This window comes from Perognathus longimembris, chromosome 3 (assembly GCF_023159225.1).
Source record: "Perognathus longimembris pacificus isolate PPM17 chromosome 3, ASM2315922v1, whole genome shotgun sequence".
Lineage (NCBI taxonomy): Eukaryota > Metazoa > Chordata > Mammalia > Rodentia > Heteromyidae > Perognathus > Perognathus longimembris.
In genome coordinates, this window is record NC_063163.1 from 86795906 (window position 1) to 86808795 (window position 12890).

The 12890-nt window shown below is 50.7% G+C and overlaps 1 protein-coding gene across 1 annotated transcript in view; it reads left to right on the plus strand.

Annotated features, from left to right (window-relative positions):
- The window catches only part of Cfap251 (cilia and flagella associated protein 251), a 44185-nt gene that overhangs the window by 18172 nt on the left and 13123 nt on the right, over positions 1-12890 (plus strand). Inside the window, exons 11-19 of the mRNA XM_048343007.1 lie at positions 3103-3297; positions 4974-5224; positions 5447-5595; positions 6379-6552; positions 7185-7369; positions 8491-8605; positions 9131-9294; positions 11846-11936; positions 12096-12239. Of these exons, the coding sequence (XP_048198964.1) occupies positions 3103-3297; positions 4974-5224; positions 5447-5595; positions 6379-6552; positions 7185-7369; positions 8491-8605; positions 9131-9294; positions 11846-11936; positions 12096-12239 (1468 nt within the window). The remainder of the gene's footprint in view (positions 1-3102; positions 3298-4973; positions 5225-5446; positions 5596-6378; positions 6553-7184; positions 7370-8490; positions 8606-9130; positions 9295-11845; positions 11937-12095; positions 12240-12890) is intronic.

A 12890-nucleotide genomic window follows, 5' to 3' on the forward strand; every position in this document is an offset into this window, starting at 1 on the left:
CTCGTATACATGAGGCCCTGGGTTCGATTCCCCAGCACCACATATACAGAAAATGGCCAGAAGTGGCGCTGTGGCTCAAGTGGCAGAGTGCTAGCCTTGAGCAAACAAGGAAGCCAGGGACAGTGCTCAGGCCCTGAGTCCAAGGCCCAGGACTGGCCGGGGGGGGGGGGGGTGTGGGGGGGAAAAACATTTGCTTTGGTGATTACAAATGTATTTAAAAGCCCTTTAGTCCATGTATTTGTATATGAATAGAATGTTTCTGGGGAGAGTCATAATTATCTGGGTGCCTCCATTGCCTCTGGGAAGAGCTGAGAACATGATTACGATGTGTGTGGGGGTGGATTTCTTCTTTATATAGTCCCATTTACACTCATTTGATAGGTTTTTTTAAGCCTTGTGCGTGCATTATATTTAAAAAGTATCTTTGTGTTGGTGAAACAAAAAGTAACTGATTTTTTTCTTCCGTGAGTTTTTTGTACCCCTCAAGTTTACTTTAAGAAAATAATTCAGGGATTGGAATGTGGCTTTGTGGTAAAATGCTTGCCTAGCATTTATGAAGCCCTGGGTTCAATTCTTCAGTAGTACTGCATACACAGAAAAAGCCAGAAGTGGCACTGTGGCTCAAGTGGTAGAGGGCTAGCCTTGAGCAAAAGAAGCTCAGGAACAGTGCCTAGGCTCTGAGTTCAAGCCCCAGGACTAGCAGAAAGACAAAGGAAGGAAGGGAAGAAGGAAGGAAGGAAAGAAAATAATTCAGATAACTATTTGTTTGGTGTGACTGAAAAATAACATTTACATATTATCTACAGATCAAATATGTCAGGACCTATTGAGGAGGAGAGTTGAGGCTGGCTCTTGCTATGTGGTCCAGGCTGGCCTTGGACTGTGATCTGCTTGCTTCAGCTTAACCCCCTCATGCTGGGATTACAGGCAGGTGTCACTATACTCAGCTTTCAGAACTTTATAAAATTTGGAACTCCTTTGGATTTTGAGAGGCTGTGATGACTGAGATGAGACAGAAGCTATTTATTGCATCTCAGCTGGTGACCTTGAGCAAAGAATCTAACCTTGCAGAACCCATATTTCTCCATCTGTGAAATGGGCTTGCCAATATGGTCTCTGAGATTTTGTGAGGATTTCATGAGATCGGGCAGGTAAAACTACACACTGCCCGGCACATGGAGCCTTGAGTAAACAGTAACCTACCTCGGTGTGCTAGAGAAGTTTCCAGATGTGTTGAGAACATGCCTGTACAGGGCCAGGACCTACCTCTATGACTGGAATCACATTCTATCTGTTTTTCATAGGCCTGTTAGCTTTCATTTGTCTTTTACATTCCTTTGTTGGTTCTGAGGTTGGAAATCAGGAGTAGGGCCCAGTAGTGATGAGGCCTGGATTCCCCTCTGTCCATGTTAAATAAAACCCAGCCAATACCTGGGAGCGTTGGGAGGAACAGGACCCTTAAGAATGCTTGACTGCCAGGCGCCAGTGGCTCACACCTGTAATCCTAACTACTCAGGAGGCTGAGATCTGAGGATCACAGTTCAAAGCCAGCCTGGAAAGAAAAGTCCCCATAAGACTCTTATCTCCAATTAACCACTCAAAAGCTGGAAGTAGCGCTGCGGTACAAGTGAAAGAGCACTAGCCTTGAGCACAAAGAGGCTCAGGGACAGCACCCAGGCCCTGAGTTCAAGCCCTACAAGTAGCAAAACAAAACAGAAACACTTGACCATGCCAGATGCTGGTGGCTTACACCTGTAATCCTAGCTACTCAGGAGGATGAGATCTGAGGATCGCGGTTCAAAGCCAGCCTGGGAAGAAAAGTCCCTGTGAGACTCCCAGTTAACCACCAGAAAACTGGAAGTAGAGCTGTGGCTCAAGGTGGTAGAGCACTAGCCTTGAGCAAAAGTGCTCAGAGACAGCACCCAGGCCCTGAGATCAAGCCCTATGACCCACAAAAAACAAAAACAGAAACAAAATCAAACAAAAAAGCATTTGACCGGCTTTGCCACTTCGGTCCAGCAGAGGGCAGTAAAAGAGGCGCTAGCCAATTACTCTGTCCTCCCGCCTTGCTTGTTAATCAGAAAGCTCATTTAATCACTCTGCATAATATATGAGAAAATTCCCCTGCTCCTCCCCCAACTCTGATTAGAATTGTGTCCATTTTTTTTAAGCAACAACAAGCCCATTGGGGTGGATCAGATGACTGGAAATAAAAGCCATTTTTGTCACGCCGCACTGCCCTGGCTATGATGGCTGGAGAGGGTTTTCCAGTGGCTCTCACAATGGCATCTTCCTCCAAAGCAGCCCGAGGCCCATGGCTAGCCTGTGTGTACTCAGAGGCCGATTGATGGACTCTCTCCACTGCCTGTGGTCATATGGCGGTGAATGTAAATCACTGCCCACCGCCATGGCCGACAGCTGACCTTGGAGGGCCGAGGAAAGCATTAGATACTCCCGAATGCCTGGTGCAGTCCCAGCCTTCTAGTCCTGGAGGGTTGTCGATATAAGTATGTCCCATGCAATACCTGGGATATACTTTATACTAAAAGAATACCCCTAGGACTGGGGATATGGCCTAGTGGTAAAGTGTTCGCCTCATAAAAGAATACTCCTGGGGCTGGGAATGTGGCTTTGTGGCAGAGTGCTTGCCTAGCATGCATGAAGCCCTGGGTTTGATTCCTCAGCACCACATAAACAGAAAAAGCCAGAAGTAGTGTTGTGGCTGAAGAGGTAGAGTGCTAGCCTTGAGCAAAAGGAAGCCAGGGACAGTGCTCAGGCCCTGAGTCCCAAGCCTCAGGACTGGCAAAAAAAAAAAAAATTATATATATATATATATATATATATATATATATATATATATATATTCCTGATTTATCTCACAGGGCCTCCTGGGTTGTGCATGTCTGTATCTGACAACACTAGGCTTTGAGAGGAAGCTTCACAACTTCTCTGTGTGTTGGTATCCTAGATGTGGTGCAGGGCAATGGTAAAGCTAGTGTCATGGAGCCAGATAACAGGAAGTTCGTAGTGCCCAGGGCCTGGTGTGAGCAGATGCTCCACATTTGGGTTTCCTTCTTTGTAACACACATGTCACTCCTCCAGCTACATTGTCACTGGCGACATCAAGGGAAACATCAAGTTCTACGATCACACACTGTCTGTCCTCAACTGGTACAGCAACTTCAAGCTGAGCTCCATCAAGGCGCTGTCCTTCTCCAAGTCTCCACCCAAGTCCCCCACTGAGACGTCCAACCTCCCTTCTGACTGCACCCTAAAAGGTGACCTTTTCGTTGTCAGGTGAGTTGCGAATGAATCCAGTCCTTTGGCTGTCTTCTGACATAGAAGACAGTGGATGCCATCTTCCAGCTTGCACACAGTGTGTGTCCTTCTTGCCCCCGGAACGTGAAGTTGTGAGAATGGCCTTCTAAATCACCTTCTAGTCATTTCTTTACCTGCCTGTGGATGATTGAAGTCACTATTGGATTTAAAGAAAAGTGTTTTTTACTGGGATTTAAACTCAGAGTCTCATGTTCTTGCTTAGTTTTTTTCACTCAAGGCTGGAACTCTGCCACTTGAGCCACAGCTCTACTTCTGGCTTTGTGGTGGTTCATTAAGAAAAGAGTCTCATGGACTTTACTGCCTGAGCTGGCTTTAAGGTAATTTTTTTTTTTACCAGTCCTGGGCCTTGAACTCAGGGCCTGAGCACTGTCCCTGGCTTCTTTTTGCTCAAGGCTAGCATTCTGCCACTTGAGCCACAGTGCCACTTCTGGCCATTTTCTATATGTGTGGTGCTGAGGAATCGAACCCAGGGCTTCATGTATATGAGGCAAGCACTCTTGTCACTAGGCCATATTCCCAGCCCAAGTCTGAGACTTTTCGTTTGGTTTTGTTTTTTTGCCAGTTCTGGGGCCTGAACTCAGGGCCTGAGCACTGTCCCTGGCTTTTTTTTTTCCCCTCAAGGCTAGCACTGTGCCAATTGAGCCACAGTACCACTTCCAGCTTTTTCTATATATGTGGTGCTGAGGAATCGAACCCAGGGCTTCATGTATATGAGAGGAGCACTTTACCACTAGGTCATATTCCCAACTGGGCTGGCTTTAAAATGTAATCCTTAGATCTCAGCCTCTGGAGTAGCTAGGATTATAGGCATGAGCACCAGAGCCTGGCTTATAGATCATTTGCAAAAGCTAGTTAAATGTTGTTTTACTATTAAGAATCTTGAAGCTGGGCATTGGTGGCTCACGCCTATAATCCTAGCCACTCAGGAAGCTGAGATCTGAGGATTGTGGTTCAAAGCCAACCTAGTCAGGAAAGTCTGAGACTCTTTATCTTCAATAAACTACTATAAAATGCTGGAAGTGTCACTGTGGCTCAAGTGGTAGAGCTCTCTCTAGCCTTGAGCAGAAGAAGCTCAAGGACAGCACCCAGGCCCTGAATTCACCAGGACCAGGGGGAAAAAAGTACCTTGACTGGATTCACTCGGGCCAGTCCTCCCTCACCCCTGAGCTCTTCTCTCTGTGGAGCCTCGGGTCCTTGGCCAAGCATTGTTCACTGAAGCAAACTTGTCCTAGCCACTGAGGTTAAAAGCATCGGATAATTAATAGCCATAACATTTCAAGACTGAATTATCTGAGTCTGTTTAATTACCCTTGCAGTCTTTACGGGCACATCTGTATGTGTGCACCCAACTCCATATTTGCATACACAAATGAATATTTGCATGTGCAGATTAGCTAATTGTACAACGGACTGTCCATCTGCATACTTAATGACTCAATTTACATGTGGAAAAGTGAACTTTTTCACTCGCAAACAGAGGCTGTTGGGTGTTGGCAGTATATTTTTGTAGAGATTGGGTTAATAATGTCAGTAAATTATAGACCACAAAGGCATTTCGTGTGCAATTAGATGCAGAATGGCTGGCGAGCCCCGTTCCCTGCAGACACACTGTTCACCCTCTCCTTGGCAAACAGGAATTTCATCATCGCCACGTGCGATGCCACCGTGTACCACTTAACAGCAGAGGGCACCAAACTGGAGAAACTCTTTGTAGAGCCCAAGGACGCCATCTGTGCCATCGCCTGCCATCCTTACCAGCCCCTGCTTGCCATAGGGAGCACCTGTGGCATGATCAAAATGTGGGATTATGAGAAGAAGAAGTACCTTTTCAGCAGGGTCTTTGAGAAGGGGCTTGGCGTCCAGAGTTTGACCTACAACCCGGAAGGTATTCCCACACAAGGGCTGTGCCCTTGCCTGGCTCTGCCCCTCCCCCCCCCCCCCAGGCTGGCTGAGAGGCTTCTCTCTGGACCCTGCTACACCCCGGGGCCTTTTCCCCAGGTGTCTGCCTTTCACTTGAGTCCCTGCATGCCCATTCCTGTGTGCTCTGCACCTAGAGCAGAGCAGACCATTCTAGAAGGAATGAAGGCCTCTTGGCCTTGTCCTGTAGGGGCCCTGCTTGGAGCTGGTTTCACGGAGGGCACAGTTTACATCCTTGATGCAATGTCTTTAAAGAACGAGTCGGAGCCCTTCCACTATTCCCGCAGCAGCGTGACGCACGTCAGCTTCTCCCACGACTCCCGCTACATGGCCACCGCGGTGAGCGCCTCGCCCAGCCCTAGGCCCAGAGTGGGCAGCGGGGAGCAGAGGGGAGCAGAGGGGATGGAGGCTGAGACTGAGACGATCTTGGTTCGAGGGCAGCCCAGGCACAGAAGCTCATGAGTCTCCATCTCCACAGAAAGATGATGGTTGTGTGTGTGGTCACCTGTCATCCTGATGTCATCCTGGTCCAGACAAGGATGCAAGGCCTAAAATAGGCAGATCACAGTCTAGTTGTGCAAAAAACAAAAAGCAAAATTCATGTGAAAAATGATGGTTTTCTGTGTATGTGGTACTGACCTTTGGACTCAGTGCCTCAGGATTACTAAGTGGGTGCTCTTACCACTTGAGCCAAACCCCAAACTTGTAATTCCAAAGAGCTAAAGTCTTTAGTTTGTTTTAGTATTGGGTTTCGAACTCAGGGCCTGAGCTTGCCACACAGGAGCTGTAGCACTGGAGCCCTACCTCCGGCCCATGATGATTCACTAGTGATAAAGTCAAGACAGAAAACATCTACTCCCCCCACTCTACTCCCCCTCTTCCCGTGCTGGTCCTGGGGCTTGAACTCAGGGCCTAGGCATTGTCCCTTACCTTTTGTGCTCAAGGCTGGTGCTGTATCACTTGAGCCACAACTTTTTAGTGATTCATTGGAGATGAGTCTCACAGAGTTTTCCTGCTTGGACTTTAAGCTTTGGTCCGCAGATCTCAGCCTCCTGAGTAGCTGGGATTATGGGCGTGAACCACGGGTGCCTGGCTGACTTGTGCTCTGTCGCTCGTGTTTAGGACGTCAGTTTCACCGTGGCTGTGTACATGATGATTGTCCAGGATGGACAGCGGGTGTGGCAGTACCTGGCACGGATCCGCTCCCATCGCAAGAGCATCCAGAGCCTCTTGTTTGGGGTTCACCTGGATAGCAACGAGCCCCGGCTGCTGAGCCTTGGCAGAGACCGCTTCTTGGTGAGCTGTTGGGCTTTGCCACAGGCACACCGTGCATCACGCCCCGGGTCCACCACATGAGTTCACCGGATAAATTTGGGTAAAGCAAGTATCACAAACACCTCCCAGTTGGCGGCCTGCCCTCATGGGGCTGTGACAGTGCCCAGGGCTTGTGTCCTAGAGGAGGTGCTGGGGGAAGAAGGGTCCCCCACGGCCCGGGGGCTCAGCCACCTGGCCCTCGTTCCTACCCTTGAGGAGTCACGGAGATTATGGTAGTGTGCACCATAGAACTAACTGTAAGAGGTGAAACGGGCTGGGCAGTGGCTCATGCCTGTCATTCTCACTACCCAGGAGGCTGAGATCTGAGGATCATGGCTCAGAGCCAACCTGGACAGAAAAGTCCTTGTGAGACTCTTATCTCCAACTAATCACCAGGAAACCAAAAGTGGTGCTGTGGCTCAAGTGGGAGACCATTAGCTTTGATCACAAAAGCTCAGAGACAGTGCCCAGGCTCTGAGTTCAAACCCCAGGACCAGCGCATGTACACACACACACACACACACACACACACACAGACATGCACACGCACACACAATCAGGCTTATGTGCACACACACATACAGCCTCATGTGTCTGTCCGGTCCCCTGTACAGATTGAGTACAACCTTACCCGAAGCCTCAAAAACCACCTAGAAGTCCTGGACATCCACCGCACTGACCAGGGCACCTACCCCACCTGCATGGTGTGGTACCCGCCCCTCACCAAGGAGCTCTTCCTGCTCATGTGCAACAGTGGCTACAAAGTGAAGCTGTTCAACGCCACCACCAAGATGTGCAGGTGCGTGCCGGGGCACCCTCTCGTGGACCTGCACAGCTTGGCTACAATTCTCTTTTCACAGAGGTCCCCCTCTGAGGCACCAGTAACCTGGTCATTCTCCCCCGGACAGTGCCTGAGCTCAGTGCCTACTGCGCAGACCCAGGCTCTGGACAGCTTGCTGGCAGCCCGGCCTCCGCTCTGCATGGACAATGCCAGACTTTTGCCCACAACTCCCGAGTGGCAGGTTCCCTCCTCTGGTGCTCCAGAGGCATTTTCAGTCCACTTTCCTACCTGCCCAGGCCAGGTGCTGCTCCCGGTGCTGATGTGGGAGTGATCTGCCATCAGGAGGGACTCGCTGAGGCCACCGAGTGGCTGGGACTGAATGGGGGTGATGGGATATGTGGAGATGGAGATGGGTCGGCTCTGCCTTCAAAGGGTCGAAGGGGGGCCCTGAGCAGGGGAGGCCTGAGCAGAGCTTTGGAGGAGGTGAGCAAGTGAGCCAGGACACAAGGACAAGAGCAAAGGGGTTCCGGGGAGGCCAGCCTGGCAGAGGGGAGCGGTGGGTGGGTGCAGGGGGCTCCATTGTACAGCAGGCCCCTACGCAGGCCTGGCCTGCCTCAGCCCCTGCTCAGGGTGAGCAGCCGTACTTGGCCACAGAACTAGCGGCAGGATTGGCTCAGGGCAGCTGTCCTGCAGCACTAGTGGGCCTGTCCTTCCAGGATTTCAAGGGAGTGGCTAGGTGGCGGCAGGAGAGAGTGGCTCACTTAGCACCTGCTGTTTGGAGGTGGTGCTGCATGCGGTAATCCCAGGACTTGAGAGGTAGGAGGATTGAAAGTTAAGGTCAGCCCGGACTGCTACATAGGGAGACCCTGCCTCTAAAAAAAGAAAGAAGGAAAGAAGGAAGAGAGAGACAGAGAGAGTGAGAGACAGACAGAGACAGAGACAGAGACACAGAGAAACAGAGAGAGAGAGAGACAGAGACACGGAGAAACAGAGAGAGAGAGAAAGAAAGAAAAGAAAGGAAAGGAAAGTAAGGAAGAGAAATGAAACGAAAATGTGTAAGGGCATTAGGACCATAAAGACTCTTACAACATACATTCTGATCTGTGAAATGCAAACACAGTTTCCTCTTTCACACTCAGGAAGACGCTGCTGGGGCCGGCATATGGTTCCCCCATTGAGTACACGCAGGTCCTTCCAGTAAAAGACACACTGGATCTCCTGAAGCGGTACTTGGTGTTCATCAACAAAGACAAGGTAGCGCCCCTGTCCCCCACAGCCCCAAAGTCAGGGAGAACCAAACACGGGCCCAGCCTCGAGCTACACAACCCTTCCTTCCATCTAGGCCCTGGGGGGTACTGAAGAATTGCATTTGGGGGTCTGGGAATATGGCCTAGTGGTAGAGTGCTTGCCTCATATACATGAAGCCCTGGTTCAATTCCTCAGCACCACATAAACAGAAAAAGCCAGAAGTGGCACTGTGGCTCAGGTGGCAGAGTGCTAGCCTTGAGTAAAAAGAAGCCAGGGACAGTGCTCAGGCCTTGAGTTCAAGCCCCAGGACTGGCAAAAAAAGAAAAAGAAAAAAAAGAAAAAGAAAAAGAAAAACCTAAGTCAGGTTGTGAGCACTGCTCTCCCCTCTGGAGAGGGGGAGGAAAGCAGCAAGCCCTGCTCTGCAGGTGCCTGGCAGCGGGCCTCACCCTTCCCTCTCTGAGACCAGGCTAGACTCTTGGCTGGGCTCAGATTGAGGCCCAGTCCTCTGAGTCTGATTCTTCACCTCTCCAGGTTGGACTCCAGATCTTACCAATTGACGGCAACCCGCACAAGACCTGTGCCATCATCTGCCACCCAAGTGGGGTGGCCGGCCTGGCCCTCTCCCACGATGGCCACTATGCGTTCACGGCAGGCGGGCAGGACCGCTCCGTCGTACAGTGGAAAATCAACTTGCAGTACGTAACAGGCCCCATGGAGACGGCATCAAGTAGAGCCCTTCTTATTTATTGTTTTGGTGCCAGTCCTGGGGCTTAAACTCAGGGCCTGAGCACTGTCCCTGAGCCTTTTTTCTTGTTTTGTTTTGTTTTTGTTGCCAGTCCTGGGCCTTAAACTCAGGGCCTGAGCACTGTCCCTGGCTTCTTTTTGCTCAAGGCGACTTGAGCCATAGCGCCACTTCTGGCTTTTTCTATATATGTGGTGCTGAGGAATCGAACCCAGGGCTTCATGTATATGAGACGAGCACTTTACTACTAGGCCATATTCCCAGCCCTGTCCCTGAGCTTTTGTGCTCAAGGCTAGTGTTCTGCCATTTGAGCCACAGCTCAACTTCTGGCTTTTGTGCTGATTAATTGGAGATAAAGTGTCTCCAGTGTGCCTGCCCAGGCTAGCTTCAAGCTGGGATCCTCAGATCTCAGCCTTCCTGAGTAGCTGGGATTATAGGCATTGGCCACCTGTGCCTAATCTGTTCCTGTTCTGGACCATACGCTCCACACCCCTGCCCTGCCTGTCTCGGGCTCGATGGAGACGCCTTCCTCGAGGAGCAACTGTGATCCTGGCTCCCGGGGAGGCCTGTGCCCTGCTTGCCACCAAGCGCATATCTTTCTGGAGTTTTCTTAGCTTGGATTTAAGTGAAAACAGCTGTTAAATCTGTTGGGGTTCAGATGGCTTTGGGCGGCTGTGATCCATCTCTGTCTTTTCCCAAGGGAGCAGGTCCTGGGACCGGGGTTGGGGGTTAGGGACCTGTCTGCAGGTGAGTTGCCCACTGCCCTGCCCTCTGTAACTCTGGGGGCAAGGAACACGCTGAGGGGCACATTCTTCCCCTCTCCTTTTTGTCCTCAGTCATTCAGGATCTGGAATAGTTATAGGTTATTATTTTTTTAAGGTCTCTGCTTTCCAGTAGCTTTCCTGTGTCTGGCCAGAGTCCAGGCTTCTGAGAATTTCAATTTAATCCATTATGGGGACAAAGAATCATTATAAACTAATTAGCACTTTATTGCTGCTTCTAGTGGCTTAATATGTTGATGCTTCACAAGTGGAAAAGAAATAGAAAAACCCTAAACAAGTACACAAAATTTGCTGGCGGATTTGCTGATGACTGAATTGGAGGAGGAGAAGAGGGTTGCAATCCCACTGGTTCTGATGGCCCTAGCCCCGGCCCCAAATACTGCCGACATAGTGTGGGGGGGTACACATGGGGCGTCCTCGCCCGCACTCCTTCACATATCCTCCCTCCCATCACTGCTAGCTGGCCAGCCTGCCTTTCTCTTTGTTTGTCTGCCATTGTCTTCTTTTTGGTTTTGTGCCAGTCCTGGCGTTTAAACTCAGAGCCTGGGCACTACTTTTGCTTGGTCAAACTGAAGATCCTCCTACCTCTGCCTAACAAGTAATCTGGGGTTACAGGTGTGCACTACCAGCTGAGTTTGTGTCTAAGTCTTTGTAAGAAGTATAGGGGCCTTTGGCTGCCTGTCTCCCTGGCAGCAGTGGTTCCACTGCATCCTCACTGCCATCGTGGGAGGCGGGCGTTCTCGTCATCTCCATGTACGGTGTGGGGGCTCCTTGGTGGCTGAGCTGTGGGGTAAAGGGTGGGGCTGGGAGGGCCTTTCTGAGTCAGTCCTACACCTCACAAACATCTATTGAAGGTGGAAGTAAATGGCCTCATGTCACATCCAGTACATATACTCACTTATTTAGTTCTTACTACAAGCTCTATACCATTCTTCTCACTTTACAGATGGGGAGTTGGAGGCTGGGATGGTTAAATCACTCTCCACAGTCTGGGCGCTTGACCCTTTCACACTGTGGTCCTCAGCAAAGCATGCGTTACTACCCTGGCATGGGCTGATTGCCTGATTAGCAGAGAGCCAGTGAGTGGATTATTTTTTTTGTTTGTTTGTTTGTTTGTTTGTTTTTTTGGCCAGTCCTGGGCCTTGGACTCAGGGCCTGAGCACTGTCCCTGGCTTCTTCCCGCTCAAGGCTAGCACTCCGCCACTTGAGCCACAGCGCCGCTTCTGGCCGTTTTCTGTATATGTGGTGCTGGGGAATCGAACCTAGGGCCTCGTATATCCGAGGCAGGCACTCTTGCCACTAGGCTATATCCCCAGCCCCAGTGAGTGGATTATTATAACGACTTCTGATTACTAGCCTCCTGCACAAGTCTTCTACAAAAGTAGGTTTCTTTACCATCTAAATGGCCTATATTTAGAGACTCTGACCCGGTGTTAGAGAGCAGAGGATTATTTTTATCCGGTTGGCATGGGTCCCTGTGGTCTCCCAAGTTTTTATGGAAGCAATTAGTGCCAGCGGTCCAGCCTTGCTCTCGGCTAAGGTTACGGCTCTGCTGCTGCTGTGGGGGCCTGCCTGCCTCCCCAGGGAGCAAGGCTCAGCCCCCAAAGATGGCAGACCAAGTGCCTGTTCTGATGGCGCGGCTGGTAGCAGGCTGGCGGCCCCATGCCAGGCTGGAGTTTCCACCTGAGCTCTGCCTCATGGCGCCCCATCTTTCCATTCCAGCGCATTGGATGCTGCGGTCTCCCTCGGGGGTGAGGACTTGATCCCCTTCTACGGCCTGGTGTCTGGAGGCAGGGAAGGGAAATTCTACAGGGTAATTGTCCTCTCTAGTGAAGAGTGTGCCTAACCTGCCTCGCCTTTCTCCAGTTTCTTCCCCCTTCCCACCACCGCGCTCAAAATAGACTTTCTAGAAAACACCCTTGAAACCTTCATGGCTTGCAGGAGGCCAGGCTGAGTGCTCTGTTTCCTCCAGGAGCTGGAGGACTACTTCTACTACTCCCAGCTCCGCTGCCAGGGCATCGACACGATGGAGACCAGGAAGGTGTCGGAGTACATCCACCTGTCCGAGCTGCCCTTTGTCATGCGCGCCATTGGCTTCTACCCATCCGAGGAGGCGGTAAGCCCTCCGTGCCAGCAGCACCCCTCCGCATCCACGCTGACCATCCTCCTTATGTACTTGTATCAGCAAGAAGAGGCTGGATGCAACTTACAGTAACCAGAGGCCCCCAATGGCATCTGTTAGAGCAAGGGTGGATGAGCATGGAGCCTAGAATAGGACAGGCAGGGCCAGTCCTGGCTCCGTCCTCTCTGGACGAGGCTCAGCCGCTGAGGCCTGCAGGGTGGTGGGCACCACGCTCTGCATAAAGGAAAAGCTAGCTGGCTGATGGCAGTAGTTCTATTTTTCTTTTGCCAGTCTTGGGCTTGAACTCAGGGTGGGCCTGGGCACTGTCCCTGAGCTTCTTTTGCTCAAGGCTAGGGCTCTACCACCTGAGTCACAGCACCACTTCCAGCTTTTTCTGTTGATGTGGTACTGAGGAATGGAACCCAGAGCTTCATGCATGCTAGGCAAGCACTCTACCACTAAGCCACATTCCCAGCCCTTCCTATTGTTTTGAGTATAGATACAGATATATCTGTATATCTCTATATCTCTATCTATGTCCATCTATATGTTGTTGTTGTTGTTGTTTTGTCAGCCACTGGGCTTGAACTGAGGGCTTGGGTGCTGTCCCTGAATTTTTACACTCAAAAATAGTGCTCTACCATT